General features: G+C 34.3%; 2 protein-coding genes across 5 annotated transcripts in view; one reads left to right on the forward strand and one right to left on the reverse strand.

The window, feature by feature from the left end:
* Hsepi (D-glucuronyl C5-epimerase) overlaps window positions 1-974 on the reverse strand; it is a 67,374-nt gene extending 66,400 nt beyond the window's left edge. Inside the window, exon 1 of one of the 4 annotated variants that reach the window (XM_035374995.2) lies at window positions 816-974. The gene's annotated coding sequence lies outside the window, so the exon portion shown is untranslated. The other 3 variants (XM_035374996.2, XM_035374997.2, XM_035374994.2) reach the window with 3 other exon arrangements.
* Window positions 975-3,091: 2,117 nt separating this feature from the next.
* Window positions 3,092-20,292, forward strand: part of LOC118182524 (N-acyl-phosphatidylethanolamine-hydrolyzing phospholipase D-like) — an 88,679-nt gene continuing 71,478 nt past the window's right edge. The window contains exon 1 of the mRNA XM_085807721.1: window positions 3,092-3,239. Within this exon, the coding sequence (XP_085663847.1) occupies window positions 3,195-3,239 (45 nt within the window). The 5' untranslated portion in view covers window positions 3,092-3,194. The remainder of the gene's footprint in view (window positions 3,240-20,292) is intronic.

The following is a 20,292-nucleotide window of genomic DNA, read 5'->3' on the forward strand; positions in this document are numbered from 1 at the left end:
ACTTTTCTAATCTTTGCCATAGTAAACAGCTGAGATGGTTCATATTCAAATCCTTATTCATATTTTACAAATTATTAAATTTTAAGAGCAATAATATTACTCATAAAACTTAATAACTGTCATGTGTGTATAAGTGTACATACATAAATATGCGACAAACTCTTCCTACTTCATGTTATATCACAGGTTAGCTGTGAAATTCAGTTCTACAGTATTTTTCTATACACATTTGTAAAATTATGCACATTAAAATTAAAATAAATAATATAAACCTCTCGAAAAATAACATAAATTACTCATACTCTAGTTAAATATCTTTAAATTACTTCCAATATACGCTCGCACTCCAAGAAGGCGGCAAGTAAACAGAACTACGATACTTCAGTATTTCCTCTCAGAAAAATAATAATGAAGATTAAACGTAGACAAAATGAAGTATTAGCCTACTTCACTTCAAATATGCTTGGAATTTTTCAGACTTTTGTACCAGATACGTGCATTTGTTCGTTAAAAAGACAGAAGTTAAAACAATTTCATACACAAAATTCAAAAGCGAAACAGTACAAAAAAATCAAAGAAAACAGACATTACTCAGTACAGAGAATAAAGCAATTATGATGGGTTTACAAACATGAAAATAAGGATTACTTTCTTACATTATAGGGAAATGTTCACTCTTGGACGCTATATGACCAATAAATCTCAAAAAGCATTCTGGTCATAGATTTCGAATACTGAGAAAGGCACTAAGTGGTTCTAAGCAAAAACAATTAAAATCACACACAAATTAAATATTATTGAAATAGCATTCTTACATAGTGATTCTTGGCCAAAGATCGCCCATAAAAAAAAAAAAAAATTAAAAGACCTCCTATCCAAAACACACAGAAAATAATCTACTACCGCTTAGGTGTTTAGTATGAAAAACAGATACAAACACACGCACACGCTCCACAAACAAACAACAGGGGGGGATTAAAACCCCCTTTCATTGACATCGACACAGAATGCAAACTTAAAAAAAAAAAAAAAAAAAGAAGGCCTGTAATAATCCACAATGATAATTAATGAGCATCTAGAATATAATTAAATGGGAAAATATTAATTAACAAATTACCCACACAATTTCGAGAAAAAGTGCGAAAAGATTTCTTGCTTCTGGGCCAAATATGGAAAAAAAAGAGAATGAAAAGAGATGATTCTAGTAAATATAACTAAGTAGTAAAATTAAGACACAATAACACGCCGAATAAATACTAATTCAGAAGTCAAACAACAAAAATCAGCGTTATATTTACAAAATTTTCACAGGACTAGTTTCGATGGTTTTACCGAACCACCATCCTCAGCTGCAAAACCGCAAATGAATTATTTCCTATCTTGTTCATTTACGGTTTTGCAGCTGAGGATGGTGGTTCGGTAAAACCATCGAAACTAGTCCTGTGAAAATTTTGTAAATATAACGCTGATTTTTGTTGTTTGACTTCTGAGTTAGTAACTAGTAAAATGTTATTCTGTAGGAAGGGGGGCTTTTTGACCATAGATATGTTATTATAGTATTACAATATCTATGATTTTGGCATGCTGGTATAAAAAAACAGTAAGTCAATTTATTGCACTCATAAAAACGGAATTCCTTAATACTACACAAATGTCTGCTGAAACTCTACCCAAATTCACATTAATATTATTGCGCTAGATCGGATTATGGTAAAGCATAAGTATGCTGTTTACCTAAGAAAAAGAGGGTTTGTTGAAAATGGATTAATAATCACATGCATAAGGCATCAAGGAAAGGGAGCACCATAAAAAGGTACTCAGAAACTCAAGAACAACTCAAGGGGAACAACAAAAATTTCTTAAGCCCAGTTTCCCCATGGAATACATGGTGCAGCTAAACCGAGACCGGCAGAAAGGGAATGTAAAAAAAAGCATGAACGTAAAGCTCCGTTTAGACGGCGGCATAAAGAGCATAGAGACATTGGTTGCTAGTTTTTCAACTGGCTTTTCAGTGTATTGTGCAGTCTTTTCCTTAAGAACGACCTTTTCCTTAAGAACGACCGATACAAGATCAAATTTTTAATCCACATCTTCCGTTCTTAGGGTTTTTGGAGCATTGCTTAAATTTTGATGCATTACCCAAATTACAATTACAAGATTTAAGATTTTTAAAAAATCCTTTTATTCCGACACTGTGAAGGATTATGGACGCCAGCACACTTCACACCACTCGGCAAGAACTTACTCTCTTTGAACTGAGTTGAAGAAATGCTGCCAGTTATGACATTGTGAGATATCACATTTAAGTGTGTAATTTTTTACAGAGACATAGAAACACATTAATTTTAGAACAGCATTGTTTCTCTCTGTTCCAGGTTCTTTGACCAACTGAACCTAGAACAGTGGATGGTAACACGGGTTCTGAATTTAATCATATTAGAAACCTTGATTACATTAAAAGCCTTCCTGAATTAATTCGGTTTTGATATTATCAAGAGGAGTGTCAGAGGTTAATTCTTTCAAAACTAACTAGTTTAGGTTTTCTGGCATGTAAAACATAATGCTGAAAACCATTTAATTCTATGTAACGAGTAATTTCTCTGTGACCATTAGAGCCAATGACAAGCACAGTTTCAAGTTGAGATTTTCAAACATTTAAGTCCGCTGGCCGCCGAACGGTATAATCCCCAAACAGTAGTTTGACTCCATTTTGATTCTCGGTGAATGGGTTGGCTGCAAGGGAGTTTTCATAATTTTCCTCGTGTGTTACAGTTGACCTGAGTTAATTTCCCTTAAAAAGTTCTCCGCCAAGACATCCTTCCGTTAAGCAGCCCTCACGTAATTTCTTATAACTCTACAATGAGGTCCAGTCCACTTGAAACGTTTTTTACAGCCTAATATGATGTTTTCAAATTCACTCTTACTTCTGATTTACGGTTATAGGTTATAGACTAACTTGACTAAACAGTAATCGAGTATATTTATTACTTTTAAGCGGGTCAAACTTTAAGCGTTCGGGACTGAAATAAGTCAAAAACGGTGCATTATCCTTCAGTTGAACACTAGCAGAAATGTGTGCTTAGCGCCACCTAGTGAAATTTTAAATATAATCCTAACCCAAAAAGGGCCGGTATTTTCTGCGATTATTTCAGTTTACATTGCCACAGCTGTAAAGCAACTATGCATCATGTGCTATGGTGAAGTGTTATGATTTAATTATCTTTGGACCAAAGAATGTGGTGGGTAACATGCTGATATATTGTCATTTAAGTATAATTGCGAGGCATTAATGAATAATGAAAAAAATGCTGAGCTTGTATTGGTTATAATACTCTATAGTGCTGGTTGTGCTACTATATATATATTTGCGTACATTTGTTATGCTACTGTATGCTATATAACAGTATTTTATATGCTGCATAATATATACATTTAGATGTGAAATCATTATTGAAAAGGATGATTATGCCCTTAAAAATTAATGTAAAGTTTATAAAACCCTTGATAACGAGTATAATTTCAAAAGTATAGTAACATAGTAATCAGTTTGTATTATTTAAAACATGTTCTGAGTAATTGATGTTTCTGCAGAAGCATTATAATTCATGACATTAGCATTTTTATGAATAATATAATGTGCCAAAATATTAACTTTACGGCGAATAATTAGCAGATGTTTAATCTGGCTAAATGAAATTTTTTAGCCAATGCACATATTCTTTATAATGTCCCTTAGTTTTGAGATGACTACTGTCAACATAATAATGCATTTCCGTTTTTTCATTATATTCGTAAGATTTAATATTGGTCTTGTAAACAAGCTTTTTGAATTCTGCATTTTGAAAATGGTTTTAAGTATCCAAATATTATGTGCAGTTAATTTTCATGTATACCGCAAATGTTTTAAATATTCAAGTAGAATGTGCAGTCATTTCATACTTCCTGTCATTTCATATGTGTGTTAGGATTGATGGTTGATCTTTACATTATGGTAACTTGGCGTTTTTTTGGCGAAAATTTGGCGACCAACTCTCCTATAGCAACCCTCTATTTTTTTTTCCCGCCGCCATTTTGTCTTCACGAAGTAAAGACATGTTTCTTTTCTTTTTATCTACTGAACACTTCTTCCAACAATCTGCTAGCCGAATTACACTTATGCTAGAAATTTTATCTAACAAAACTGCTTAATCATGACAAATATTCACTGCAAAATTGGGAAAAAGTGCACAATACCATACTCCTTACACGTTTTTCAAAATAACACATACACATAAACCATGTACACGCCGACTTATTTTTACTTAAAAAAACATCCCAGAATTGCACAAAAATGGCATTGCGCACACTCTTCACTATATCCCTTTGCTTATTTCCTCATAAATTCTATGCTATCCTATGCTTTTTTCTCATAAATCAGAAAAATTTCACGAAAATACATGACAATTTTCTCAATCTTTAAACCCGGTAAAAAAGAACATATATGAAATTACCTGATCGCGAAAAAGTATTTACCCTTTCCAAATATGAACATTTCCACATATAAAATAAATAACATATCCAAAAACTTTTACCTCTAAATCATCCATTACATTATACATGTCACCAACGAATTCATACCGCAAGCATTACAAATACTTAGTATCAAATATTTAAATTATTTCCATGCACGTTTACTTCAACTTAAACGTATACCAAATTCCTACAAACATAAAATTCACAAAATAACTATCATTTAATTAAAATATCACTAAACCATGTACACGCCGACTTATTTTTAGTTAAAAAAACATCCCAGAATTGCACAAAAATGGCATTGCGCACACTCTTCACTATATCCATGTACACTGCTTTTTTCTCATAAATTAGAAAAATTTCACGAAAATACATGACAATTTTCTCAATCTTTAAACCCGGTAAAAAGAACATATATGAAATTACCTAATAACGAAAAAGTATATACCCTTTCCAAATATGAACATTTCCACGTACAGTCAAAAGTCGTTAATTCGGACACCCATAATTCGGAATGATCTATAATCCGGACCTCAAAACTAAAAAATTTCTGCGCATGCGCCGCGTTGACACATGCGCATAGGCGTTTACGCGTGCGCGTAAGACCTTTTACGACTGCGCATATGAGTGTGCGCAAGTGCAGAATACGTTTTTGCCTGCGCGTTTTATGTATAATAGACGTATAAGCTATAATTATCTATTTCAGTTAATGTTGATGATTGCGTTGTTCCTTAATTTTCGAATTGGATCCGGCTTATTATTTTTTGCAGACTGTAAGAGCAATTTTGTAAAAGTAAGCTTAAACTTTCGATTATATCAAATAGAATTTCCGTTATATATTTGTTAATATGTAAAGGATCTAAAGCGAAAGTATGTTTTGAAATCCGAAATCTGCTTATCAATTTCATGCTGCTCGGCGGGGGAAACGCCACGCGGTGGGCGCATAATGAATTGGAAGTTGATCTGTCAGCACTATCCTTATCTTCAGCGCAGATGTTTTTTTTTTATTTGGCTTATAATTCCTTACCAAATGTAGTATTTCATCTCGATATGCTCCGTCTTTGATATGATATAAAACAAGTTCCTCGTCATTATAATTCGCTTCCGATAGCGAAGAAAAGTGACAGAGGTTATTGAAAACGAAAAAATTTCGATTGACAAATTAGTCGGTGTTCTTGAAACAGCAATTATAGGACTTGAACAGCAGAACTTTGTAACTGAACAAGAAATTGTCTGTTTAATAGAATTAAAGCGAAAGTATTATCACATGAAACGAAGCAAACCTTAAACAACTTACATTGAAAGAAATGTTTAATAAAGTAAACAAATAAATATTAAGCTTTTTCTTTTTGCAAATTTTGATACCCTTTAGATCATAATTGTTCTTTATTTCATAAATTACGGTTTCATATTTTTAATTTTAGAATTTCTGCATGCCATCTTACGAGATTTAAACTGATGATCTATAATCCGGAATCGCCGAAGTCCCGACGAGTCCGGATTAACGACTTTTGACTGTATAAAATAAATAAAATATCCAAAAACTTTTACCTCTAAATTATCTATTATATTATAAACGTCACCAATGAATTCATACCGCAAACATTACAAATACTTAGTGTCAAATATTTAAATTATTTCCATGCACGTTTACTTCAACTAAAACGTATACCAAATTTCTACAAACATAAAATTCACAAAATAACTATCATTTAATTAAAATATAATTAAATTCAAAAACACTACTTAAAATATAAATGAGCACATACATTAAATTAATACGTACATAAATACCCATTTCGAATTCACTTTAGTTGCAGCCATGGGATCCAAAAATTCACGAACACTGTTTCACACAACACAGAATAAAGCCAAATACAAAATTTCCAGATTTTTTCCCGATTTCCCTCCTTTTACGATTAAAGAACCGTAATTCGTCCATTAATATCACATGACATATCCCATGATGTCTCATTTCCCTCACACAAAATAACGCGTAATCGGAACTGAGTTCTGCTCACATTATTACCAAAGTCCCAGGTAGTAACCTTTATCTCCTCCAAAATGTCGCCAAACTACCAGTTACCATATTGTAAAGATCAACCGGATTGATTTTGAGTGATGGTGGAATAAAGGTTTATTTTTGCATGTTTTTATACAAACGTGAAATAATTGCTCTTAAATGCAGTATGTATTATCAAGTGCATAGTTCTTATTTATTATGGCATGACTGACTAATTTACCTAAATACATATATATATCTAAACATCAACTATCATTTCTTGTCTAACTCTAGTTTTTGTACTACTTTGAGCATGGGTTATTGGGGAAAGTGTAGAATCACGGCGCATTTTTAAGAAATGCACATACTCGGTATTCATGTACACATCAACGTATTTTCACTTAAAAAGACATCCCAGAATTGCACAAAAATGGAATTGCGCACACTCTTGTCTTTATCCATGTACACTTCAACCTATTTTCACTTAAAAATTCAAAGAAAATTGACAAAAATCCAATTCGGTTGATCTTTACAATATGGGTAACTGGTAGTTTGGCGAGATTTTGGAAGCGATAAAGGTTACTACCTGGGACTTTGGTAATAATGTGAGCAGTACTCAGTTCCGATTACGCATTATTTTGTGTGAGGGAAATGAGAGATCATGGGATATGTCATGTGATATTAATGGAAGAATTACGGTTCTTTAATCGGAAAAGGGGGGAAATCGGGAAAAAATCTGGAAATTTTGTATTTGGCTTTATTCTGTGTTGTGTGAAACAGTGTTCGTGAATTTTTGGATCCCATGGCCGTAACTAAAGTGAATTCGAAATGGGTATTTATGTATGTATTAATTTAATGTATGTGCTCATTTATATTTTAAGTAGTGTTTTTGAATTTAATTATATTTTAATTAAATGATAGTTATTTTGTGAATTTTATGTTTGTAGGAATTTGGTATACGTTTTAGTTGAAGTAAACGTGCATGGAAATAATTTAAATATCTGACACTAAGTATTTGTAATGGTTGCGGTATGAATTCGTTGGTGACGTGTACAGTCAAAAGTCGTTAATCCGGACTCGTCGGGACTTCGGCGATTCCGGATTATCGATTTTTCCGGATTATAGATCATCAGTTTAAATCTCGTAAGATGGCATGCAGAAATTCTAAAATTAAAAATATGAAACCGTAATTTATGAAATAAAGAACAATTATGATCTAAAGGGTATCAAAATTTGCAAAAAGAAAAAGCTTAATATTTATTTGTTTACTTTATTAAAGATTTCTTTCAATGTAAGTTGTTTAAGTTTTGCTTCGTTTCATGTGATAATACTTTCTCTTTAATTCTATTAAACAAACATAATTTCTTGTTCAGTTACAAAGTTCCGCCGTTCAAGTCCTATAATTGCTGTGTCAAGAACACCGACTAATTTGTCAATCGAAATTTTTTTGTTTTCAATAACCTCTGTCACTTTTCTTCGCTATCGGAAGCGAATTATAATGACGAGGAACTTATTTTAAATCATATCAAAGACGGAGCATATCGAGATGAAATACTACATTTGGTAAGGAATTATAAGCCAAATAAAATAAAAACATCTGCGTTGAAGATAAGGATAGTGCTGACAAATCAACTTCCAATTCATTACGCGCCCGCCGCCGAGCAGCGTGAAATTGATAAACAGATTTCGGATTTCAAAACATACTTTCGCTTTAGATCCTTTACGCATTAACATATATATATCGGAAATTCTATTTGATATAATCGAAAGTTTAAGCTTACTTTTATAAAATTGCTCTTACAGTCTGCAAAAAATAATAAGCCGGATTCAATTCGAAAATTAAGGAACAACGCAATCATCAACATTAACTGAAATAGATAATTAGATAATTTTAGCTTATACGTCCATTATACATAAAATGCGCACGCGAAAACGTATTCTGCACTTGCGCACACTCATATGCGCAGTCGTAAAAGGTCTTATGCGCACGCGTGAACGCCTCTGCGCATGTGTCAACGTGGCGCATGCGCAGAAAGTTTTTAGCTTTGATGTCCGGATTATAGATCATTCCGAATTATGGGTGTCCGAATTAACGACTTTTGACTGTATAATGTAATAGATGATTTAGAGGTAAAAGTTTGTGGATATTTTATTTATTTTATATGTGGAAATGTTCATATTTGGAAAGGGTAAATACTTTTTCGCGATCAGGTAATTTCATATATGTTCTTTTTACCGGGTTTAAAGATTGAGAAAATTGTCATGTATTTTCGTGAAATTTTTCTAATTTATGAGAAAAAAGCAGTGTACATGGATATAGTGAAGAGTGTGCGCAATGCCATTTTTGTGCAATTCTGGGATGTTTTTTTAAGCAAAAATAAGTCGACGTGTACATGGTTTAGTGATATTTTAATTAAATGATAGTTATTTTGTGAATTTTATGTTTGTAAGAATTTGGTACACGTTTAAGTTGAAGTAAACGTGCGTGGAAATAATTTAAATATTTGATACTAAGTATTTGTAATGCTTGCGGTATGAATTCGTTGGTGACGTGTATAATGTAATAGATGATTTAGAGGTAAAAGTTTTTGGATATTTTATTTATTTTATATGTGGAAATGTTCATATTTGGAAAGGGTAAATACTTTTTCGCGATCAGGTAATTTCATATATGTTCTTTTTACCGGGATTAAAGATTGAGAAAATTGTCATGTATTTTCGTGAAATTTGTCTAATTTATGAGAAAAAAGCAGTGTACATGGATATAGTGAAGAGTGTGCGCAATGCCATTTTTGTGCAATTCTGGGATGTTTTTTTAAGTAAAAATAAGTCGACGTGTACATGGTTTAGTGATATTTTAATTAAATGATAGTTATTTTGTGAATTTTTGGTTTGTAGGAATTTGGTACACGTTTAAGTTGAAGTAAATGTGCATGGAAATAATTTAAATATTTGATACTAAGTATTTGTAATGCTTGCGGTATGAATTCGTTGGTGACATGTATAATGTAATAGATGATTTAGAGGTAAAAGTTTTTGGACATTTTATTTATTTTATATGTGGAAATGTTCATATTTGGAAAGGGTAAATACTTTTTCGCGATCAGGTAATTTCATATATGTTCTTTTTACCGGGTTTAAAGATTGAGAAAATTGTCATGTATTTTTGTGAAATTTTTCTAATTTATGAGAAAAAAGCAGTGTACATGGATATAGTGAAGAGTGTGTGCAATGCCATTTTTGTGCAATTCTGGGATTTTTTTTAAGTAAAAATAAGTCGACGTGTACATGGTTTAGTGATATTTTAATTAAATGATAGTTATTTTGTGAATTTTATGTTTGTAGGAATTTGGTACACGTTTAAGTTGAAGTAAACGTGCATGGAAATAATTTAAATATTTGATACTAAGTATTTGTAATGCTTGCGGTATGAATTCGTTGGTGGCGTGTATAATGTAATAGATGATTTAGAGGTAAAAGTTTTTGGATATTTTATTTATTTTATATGTGGAAATGTTCATATTTGGAAAGGGTAAATACTTTTTCGCGATCAGGTAATTTCATATATGTTCTTTTTACCGGGTTTAAAGATTGAGAAAATTGTCATGTATTTTCGTGAAATTTTTCTAATTTATGAGGAAAAAGCAGTGTACATGGATATAGTGAAGAGTGTGCGCAATGCCATTTTTGTGCAATTCTGGGATGTTTTTTTAAGTAAAAATAAGTCGATGTGTACATGGTTTAGTGATATTTTAATTAAATGATAGTTATTTTGTGAATTTTATGTTTGTATGAATTTGGTACAGGTTTAAGTTGAAGTAAACGTGCATGGAAATAATTTAAACATTTGATACTAAGTATTTGTAATGCTTGCGGTATGAATTCTTTAGTGACGTGTATAATGTAATAGATGATTTAGAGGTAAAAGTTTTTGGATATTTTATTTATTTTATATGTGGAAATGTTCATATTTGGAAAGGGTAAATACTTTTTCGCGATCAGGTAATTTCATATATGTTCTTTTTACCGGGTTTAAAGATTGAGAAAATTGTCATGTATTTTCGTGAAATTTTTCTAATTTATGAGATAAAAGCAGTGTACATTGATATAGTGAAGAGTGTGCGCAATGCCATTTTTGTGCAATTCTGGGATGTTTTTTTAAGTAAAAATAAGTCGGCGTGTACATGGTTTATGTGTATGTGTTATTTTGAAAAACGCGTAAGGAGTATGGTATTGTGCACTTTTTCCCAATTTTGCAGTGAATATTTGTCATGATTAAGCAGTTTTGATAGATAAAATTTCTAGCATAAGTGTAATTTGGCTTGTAGATTGTTGGAAGAAGTGTTCAGTAGATAAAAAGAAAAGAAACATGTCTTTACTTTGTGAAGACAAAATGGCGGCGGGGAAAAAAAATAGAGGTTTGCTGTAGGAGAGTTGGTCGCCAAATTTTCGCCAAAAAAACGCCAATTTACCATAATGTAAAGATCAACCTCCAATTCTTCTTACTCTTGTAAAAAGTGTCAAACACATAAGTGGCTGATTTTGCACCTTACCCAGGTTATTTCTTATCAAGTGGATAGTTCTTATTTGTTATGGCATAACTATTACATATTTATTAAACATCAGCTATAATTTTGTTGTTTAACTCACGTTTTTTTACTAACTTGAGCACGGGTTAATAGCAGGAGAGTGTGCAGTCACATAAGTCTGAATTATAGTTGGAACAGCTCTCATTTGAGTTTGTTATGCCAAAAACATATTGTTACGAAATGTACAGGAGAAGTGAGATAGTTTATCTGCAAAGCAGTTTTAGGGTTGCCATAAAATAAGGGAAGGCAGGGTTGCCATATTTGGCAATATATATAAATCGTTCATTTGTCGACAAAATTGGCAATATGCCATAGATGGATGGAGAGCCTTCTGGAACGAATTCTTACCGGTTTAGCCCAGAATGTTCTCGAACATAAGCCGAAAGCTATATGAACCCTGTTGGTTCGCAGTCAGTTAGTAAGTGTCTCGTCTAGCGAGTCAGTCGAGTTGACAGCTGGGCAGCGGGTGTCGAGTGGGTTGTCAAGTGCATCAAAAAGAGTCTCGTAGTGTATCACGGTTAGTTCATCGTCGAGAGAGCGTGTTGAGCTCCGGGAATGACTGAACCGGAGAGTCGGGAGCTGTGCTCTGTGTGTCGTTGAGTGCGTCGCGAGTTGTAGCGTGGAGAGTCTCGAAAGTATGTTGAGTTCCGAGAATGACCAAGCAGAGTCTGGAGCTGTATTGTAGTGCTTTTCAGTGAAGCTGTCTCCACAAGCTTATCATTATTACCACACGCTGATAACCTGAAGGCTGTGTCGCTGATTATTCCAGCGAGTATATAGTAGATCTTCGATGGCTGTAAATGTGTTTTGGAGCTGTCCTGACAATACTGGCCAATAAAGTGTGTTTCGATACTTCATCAAGTGTTGTCGTTATTCACTCCAAATACACATGAACCCCGTATGAACGTGAAGGAAGAAAATAACATAACAACTGGTGTCAGAAAAGAAAAAGTAACAATATAAATCCCAAGATGTCCCTGTTATCAAGTACAATCTGAATGCTATGCAACATGCAGTGGAGTTTCTCTGAATACAGAAAAAAAAAAGTTACCAGACTGTGAAAAGTATAATACTCATGTCCTACAGTATGCTTTCTCATATTTGTGGAGTGTGTGTTTCTGCAGTTAGCATTCTCCTGAAAGGCATATGGCTAAAGTGAAGTATTGGATGCATGCCAGATATGTTTATTTTGTTGTTAGGGAATGATTTTAATCTGGTAACCTTACTTTCTTCATTGTTAGCTAATTGATCATAGCTGGCATGCTATGCGAAGTTTATGTGTGATCTTTTTTAAACAAAAACACATTGCTGTATACGGGGGGGGGGGGAGAAAAACAGTGATGTGTAAATAATACAGGGTCTACCAGTAAAGCAGGAAATTTTAGAAGTACCCAGTTTTTCATGAAACATCTATTATCAGAATTTTTTTTTAACAGATTTGAGTTGAGTAAATTATATTATTTTACTTTTAAACAATAATGCTGTTCAAGTGAGAGCTTTTCTGTGTAAATGTTCTAGTAATGATCAAAAATTTTCCATCACTCAACAAAGTAGGTCAGATTGAATCCATGGGGTAGAGTAGACTTTAAGGTGCCCCTTGTATTATGGCGAAGTTGTTGTTTGATTTATCGCAAAGTTGTTGTTTCATTTATGGTAGCCTGAGTTGTTCAATGTTATGGGAACCCTATTGTGATGTAATCGGGTGCGAAATTTTGAATCATGGGATGTGTTGTAAGCGTTTTTGTGGTTTGATTATTTAGACCAGTGCTCCGCAACCAGTGTGCCGCGAGTAGGATATAGGTGTGCCGCAATCAAATACATGTATTTGACATTTTGCATTTTTTATCATGTATTTAATACATAATGTCTATTTTAAATGTTTTTATATATTTCACTGTTGTGTGGTTGTGTGTGTGATTGTCTGTCAGTGTTACGAAGAACACAGAAAATATATAAATCAAATATATTTAAAACAGTTCCTTCAGTTGTGGGCCTGCCTCTACCCGAGGCTGGGTGCATTATGAATAAAGACAAAAAAATTCTTAATAAATCATTCTTTATTTCCATCAAAACAGTATCACTCTTCCGAGATCAGCTTTCGTTCGTCCACACGCAAAACATTCGAAAACACTCAGCACGCAGGCTGACATCACAAACAGCAGCGCCTCGCGCCGGTTATTACTTCAGTTCATTTCACAACATCCTCCCTCCCTTGAGACTCAGGTTGAGTCTCAAACTCATAACAAACATTATTTTAAAGATCAAGTCTTTTTGGAGCTTTTACAAGTCGTCCAGAAGAGGAATATTGTTGCATCACCATTTTATCAGGTGCAATTCCCTTTTTTAACGTACACCCAGCACTAGAATTAGATTCCTCTGCACCCAGTTTCTTATCAGGAATTATGTTTCTATCATTGGACTGTATCTGAAGAGGAAAGATGCGTTGTATTGGTCGTATAACTATTCCATGCCGGGTCTTAAGTTTAACCGTACGAATCTTTCCATCACGTCCAGGGATCAATTCTGTAATTCGGGCTAAAGGCCAAAATAAACGTTTTCTGTTATCATCCCCCGTCAGTACTATTTCTCCTACTACAAGTTCCCGAGATCGTTTTTCATTATGCTTTTGAACCAGTTGACTAAGGTATTCTTTTCTAAATCGTTGTCTCAGATCATTTAACAATTTAGTTCTATACTTTAATCTCTTATTAAGACTTGACGAATTTAATTCATCAAGATCTTCAACATTGGAATTTCTGTTCTCGATAAGAAACATGGCGGGTGTCAGAGGTACTAATTCTTGCGGATCTTCAGAAACATAAGTTAAGGGTCTAGAATTAATTATAGTTTCACAATCACAAATAATAGTATAAAGTTCTTCATATGATAACACTGATTTACCTAAAGTACGTTTTAGCAATTCTTTTACTGTACGAACCAACCTCTCCCACCAGCCACCCCACCAAGCTGCAGTAGGTGGAATAAATTTCCAGATTATCCTTTCAGTTCCTGTTTCCTTTAATACTTTAGCCCAATTTAGTTTTGATAAATCATTAGATGCACCCCGAAAATTTGTCCCGTTATCACTATAGATTATTCTAGGGCATCCGCGCCTAGCAACAAATCGTCGAAGCGCCAGGAGAAACGCATCAGTAGAAAGAGAATTTACGAGTTCAAGGTGAATGGCACGGTACACAGCGCAGGTGAACAGCGCGATCCACACCTTTCCTCCATTTTTTAAAAACAGCGGTCCGGCCAAATCAATCCCCATGATTTCAAATGGCGCACAATCCGTAACTCGGTCTGGCGGCAGAGGTGTCGGTTCGCTTGACATGGCCTTAGTTTTAAATCTTTTACAAACGATACAGTTAAAGAGGATATTTTTAATGGCTTTTCTAGCTCTGACTATCCAAAATCTTTCTCGTAATATACATTGCATCATCTGAAGACCAGCATGACAGTTCTTATTATGCACATTTCTGATTAATAACTTAGTGAAATCACATTTCTCTGGTAACAGTATTGGATACAGAAAGGATTCATGGTCATCTCTATTTAGTATTCTCGTTTTAACTCTTAGAATACCATCATCATCAATGAGCGTTTCAATAAAATTATAATATTTCTTATTAGTCAGATAATAATTTTGAACCAAACGAATTAAAATTTTCTCAGAATTTTCAATTTCATACTGTGAAAGTTCAATGTTTCCATTCTTTTCAGAACCACCTTTACAATTATTTACAAATCTAAATATCCATGCAAATACTCTAATCATTTTATCATAATTAGATACACTGATTCGATGCCAAGGGGGTGCGTCTTTTGATAGATCAATATTCACTCTTTTTATCTTTTTTCTCTCCAATTCTACTTCTTCATGCAAATAAATAATCTCACCGGTGGGCCAGTTTTCAGGGCCTTCTCGCAACCACAAGGGGTCTTCCCACCGTCTAGACCGAAGCATTTGCTTCGCAAAACATCCGCGCGACAACAAGTCGGCAATATTTAGTTTCCCTGGGATATGTCTCCATGAATGACCTCGTGTCAACTCTCGAATCTCTTTAACCCTATTTTCGACGAAAACGGACCAATTTCCTTGCTCTGTTATCCACCGAAGGGCAGTGGTGTTGAATCAGACCAGAAGGTAACTTTTAAATCGGGCAAACTGAGAGCCTTGATAATAGAATTTGCAAGTCTAGAACCTATACAACAGGCCATTAATTCTAAGCGAGGAATGCTTAAAGATTTCAAAGGCGATACTCTAGACTTCGCCCGTACGAGATTTATTTTTACTTCAGAATTAAATATTGATCGAACAAAGACGCACGCTGCATACGCCCCCTTGCAAGCATCCACAAATACATGTAGTTCAGACGTGTCATTGATAAACAAGTATCGAGGCAAAGTAACATCTTTCAAAACATTAAGTTCTTTAAACCAGTTCAAAAATATACATCATTCAGAGACAATTCATCATCCCATGCAATTTTCACTTTCCACAATTTTTGCAACAACAGTTTTGGAAGCAGTGTAGTTGGCGTTAATAAACCAATAGGATTAAAAATTGTCTGCACAATTGCCAAAATTGTCCTCTTTGTGATTTTCGTATCACAGGTCAATGTATCTGTGTCTGTGCAGCACCTCAGCGTATCATTATCCAAATTCCAAATTACCCCCAAAACGGAAGTATCCCCTGAATGTTTGTCAACATTTGTACCAGCCACATTGCTTTCAAAACCGCACAAGTTAAAACATCCATTTGACATGATTAATTTGGAATGTTCAATAAACGTAAACTGTTCATCAATACTAAAAACACTAGATAAACAATTATCCACATAAAATGACGATTTCAATTTTTGAGCAACTTCACTATATTGACGTGGACAGTTTTCTAATAGATGCATTATAGATGCGTTCAACAAGTAGGGGCTCAAAGAAACTCCAAACACAACTCTGCAATGCCTATAAATTAATTGCTCTTCATTGCATGGGAAAAAAAATCTGAGAAAATCTCTATCTTTAGATGCGACGGATAACATTAAAAAAGCCTTTTCAATATCGGCACTAATACCAATCGGATACATTCTAAAACGATCTATAATATCAGGTATTAATTCAATAAGATTTATTCCTTTGCACAAACATTCGTTCAAAGAGAGTTTCCCTTTCTCAGATGCAGAAGCGTCAAAAACAGGACGAATTTTCGTGGTTTCACTTCCTAATTTGATTACAGGCCTATGCGGCAAATAATGACATTCATTATTCAGTTCGGTTTCTGGTACGCGTTCAATAATATTCAACCTTTCCCATTCCTTGAACACATTTTGATAATCATCGAAAAATTTACTACATCTGAGTTTATAGATCATCTTTTGATACCTTTTCCAGGATAATTCTTTATTATCGGTTAAATGTGTCATATCACATTTCCACGGAAGTTCTACTTCATATCTTCCATCTGGAAGAATTTTCATTTTGTTCTCAAATTCAGATAAATTAAAACTTTCATTCATTTTAACAGTTTCGTTTGGAGCGCATATTCCTAATTTTTCAAGTTCCCATAACTCATTCAGAGGAATTCTCCTGACATGCATTGAAAATGTTTTCAAAATATTATCCTTTTCACCCGAATTTCGTTTTCCAAATACCGTCCACCCAAGTTTTGTTTCGACAGACGTTACCCCGGACTGTAATTCAATAGAATTTCCCGTCAATAATTTTCCTATAACATCTGCTCCGATTAAAAGGTTAATTTCAATTTCCTTTCGCAATGGATCAGAAAATTCAATTTCTTTTTCTTTTAATTCATTCAAAATCTCTTTATCTTTAGCCTTAGGAATAAAACCGCAAATCTTTTTTTCCGATAATGCCTCAAAACTACATGCGAATATTCCTTTTAAATTGCTGACCTCGACCGAAAACACTTCATGTTGTTTAGGTTTCGTTTCGTCCCCCCCAAACAGTGCATGTATAACTGTCTCCTCCCAAAGTGGAGATGCTTTAAGCTGACTCATCATATTTTCACTAACGTAGCTACTTTGGCTTCCGCTATCAATTGTGCAGCGAATAATTTTCTCGCGACCTTGACACCGAATTCGAACGCAAAGCGTTTGCAAAAATACAGTTTCGCTTCTGCCACAGTTAGAAAGAGAATTCTCTTTTGAAACATTTATCTGATCATTATTTTTTAGCTTTTGATTACACATTACATCAAAATGATTACAACTTTTGCAAATAAAACAGCTTAACTTACCTTTCAAAGGACAAAATTTACTAATGTGACTCGCTCTTCTCAGACAAGAAAAACAAGCACCTTTTTTCAACAATAATTGTTGTTTTTCAGCTAAAGTAATTTTTTTTGCAGAGTAACATTTTTCACTAAAATGTTTCTTTTCACAAAAATTACAGTTTGGAACACTCTTACCTGAATTCTCAAGACTTACTAGAGCTGATGCTGTTACAGGATCATTTTGCTTTACCTGTTCGTGGTTAAAATCTTTCTTCCGATGGTTCTGTTGGGAAGCGAAACCAGTTCTTGCGAGGAGAACCATCTCTTCCCCCTTAACTTCCTGTTTTAAGAAATTCATTAAATATTTCAAAGATCGATTCCCTTTAGTTTCAATGGAGTCGTGATTTCTGCTTCTTTCCCATGCCATCAGTACTTCTTCTGGTAAGCAACTTTCCACTAAGGGGGTAAAAAAATCCCCATATTTTTCTTGGGTTCTTCCCAAACTTTCCAACGCTCGCAGTTTTCCTTCTAGTTCATCATACAGGGAGGGTAGATCCGTTTTTGCTCTTCCGGTTACAGCGTTCTTCATCACTAGGCTTAACAAGTCTCTCACATAGATTTGCACAAGTAAATCTTCACGTCCAAAGCGCTCTCTTAGTTGTTCGATGGCTTTAGGATAATTAGCTGCCGTTGCCAGGAAGCTAAGGACTAGGCGTTCTGCTTTCGATTTGGGTTCCATGGCCTGCAATAGATACTGCATTTTATCTTCATCGGCGATACTTTTGTCATCGTGGATTTTCTGGAACTGACTCCAAAAAGTCAGGTAATCTTTAGCTTCACCACTGAATTTTTTAAGCTCAATTTTAGGCAATTTAAATTTCCTAGATTCAGAATTATTTGAAGGAGAGGAGGCTTGTATTTCCACATCTATTTGAGCACACTGTTCTAGAAACTTATCTCGATAATTCTCCGCTTCTTGAAAATCATCACTAAATAATTTTTCTCCATCTTCAGTCTGCAAAATTTGCTGCGATATAGCACTCTGGCATACGTCAAGTCTCTGGAATTTATCACAAAGTTGACACTTCGAAATCGAAAGTATTTTTAAATCTCTTACTTCTTTAGTTAATTCACTTTCGGTTTTCCTTGAGGTTTGCGAAAACGCAATTCTAAGTCCTTTTCTTTGAGCCTTTAAAGTGGTCAAATCCATCTTCAAAGTATATTCAAAATCAAAATTCAATATCAAAAGTTCAATCGGAAAATTCTAATTCAAAGCACCCGGTCCCACCGAGGGTACCACTATGTTACGAAGAACACAGAAAATATATAGATCGAATATATTTAAAACAGTTCGTTCAGTTGCGGGCCTGCCTCTACCCGAGGCTGGGTGCATTATGAATAAAGACAAAAAAATTCTTAATAAATCATTCTTTATTTCCATCAAAACAGTATCACTCTTCCGAGATCAGCTTTCGTTCGTCCACACGCAAAACATTCGAAAACACTCAGCACGCAGGCTGACGTCACAAACAGCAGCGCCTCGCGCCGGTTATTACTTCAGTTCATTTCACAACAGTCAGCATTTGAATTTTTTCGGCACTTCCTTGATAACTCGGAACTCTTTGGTGTGCCACGAAATTCCAGAAAGATTTTTTGTGCGTCGCAGGTGAGAAAAGGTTGCGGAGCACTGATTTAGACTGTAGAATGGCCGAGTGTAGTAAGATTAATTTGAAGTTTCTATAGGATTTGGAGTGAAAGGGGAAAAGAGCTTTAATTGACTTATGTGTAAATGAAGGTTTACTTAGTAGCCATTATAAGTGTCCTGTATGTAGGAAGGATATGCGTCTAGTCGAACGTAAAAACTGTTTAGATGGATTTGAATGGGTTTGTAGGAAGAAAGGTTCAGATGGTCACTATGTGAAGCGTTCGATCAGAATGAGTACCTGGTTTGAAAAAGGTCATTTGAGTATGATTGATATTTTGATTTTTACGTGGCTCTGGGTATACGAAGCGAACTCGAAAATCATGGTAAGTGAATATTTGCTTTTGGTTGTGCTTAAATGGATAACATGTTTTTCCTTTTTTATGTTATTTTATTGTTTGATTTAAAATGTATTTCGTTGAGATTATGTATTTTTTGTTTGCCTATATTGTAGAATTTGGTGCTCTTTTGACTTTTTAAGTGAAAATATATGTATGTGTATGGACAAAGTAAAGGGAGTGCGCAATGCCATTTTTGTGCAATTCGGGGATTTTTTTAAAGTGAAAATAGGTCGACGTGTACATGGATAAAGTCTAAGGAGTGCGCAATGCCATTTTTTTGCAAATCGGGGATTTTTTTTGAAGTGAAAATAAGTCGATGTGTACATGGATACCGAGTTTGTGCAATTGTTTGTCTTGTTATTTTGGCTTTGTGTAGCTGCCGCTTCGCAAGCCAAAATAACGAGTCAAAGAATTGCACAAAATCGGTATCCATGTACCGCCCAAAATCGCAAAGTTTTGCCAAGGGGTACCCTAAACTATACTTTTACTAATCCATGCAGTTTCGTGTCTGATATTCATTTTTAATTCTGGTATGTTTAAGGTTTGTTAATGTGTACCCTGCTGTTTAAGAATCGCAAAAGAAGAAAGTCGTATGCAGATGCAGGCCATAAGATGTTGCTATGTTTGGATATGAGTCAGTCTGGGAAGAATTCTCTTAAAGCTGCCATGGATGTATGAGCAGTATGACTTATGTTTCCATCATGCTGGAAAAAATTAATTTCTGGAAACCTAGGAAACTGTTGCATCAAAAACATTCTGATGTGTTCTGTAGTAGGCTGCAGTAACAGTTTTGTCATTTCCTCTATGATGTTGGGGAAAAATATGCCCCAATAATGCACATGATGACAGTGCACATCACACCATACCTTTCAGACTGTGTAATGCCTTTTCATGCAACTCATCTGGATTTT

Source organism: Stegodyphus dumicola, chromosome X1, assembly GCF_044657685.1.
Source record: "Stegodyphus dumicola isolate Sdum_Otavi_A_Nest chromosome X1, ASM4465768v1".
NCBI lineage: Eukaryota > Metazoa > Arthropoda > Arachnida > Araneae > Eresidae > Stegodyphus > Stegodyphus dumicola.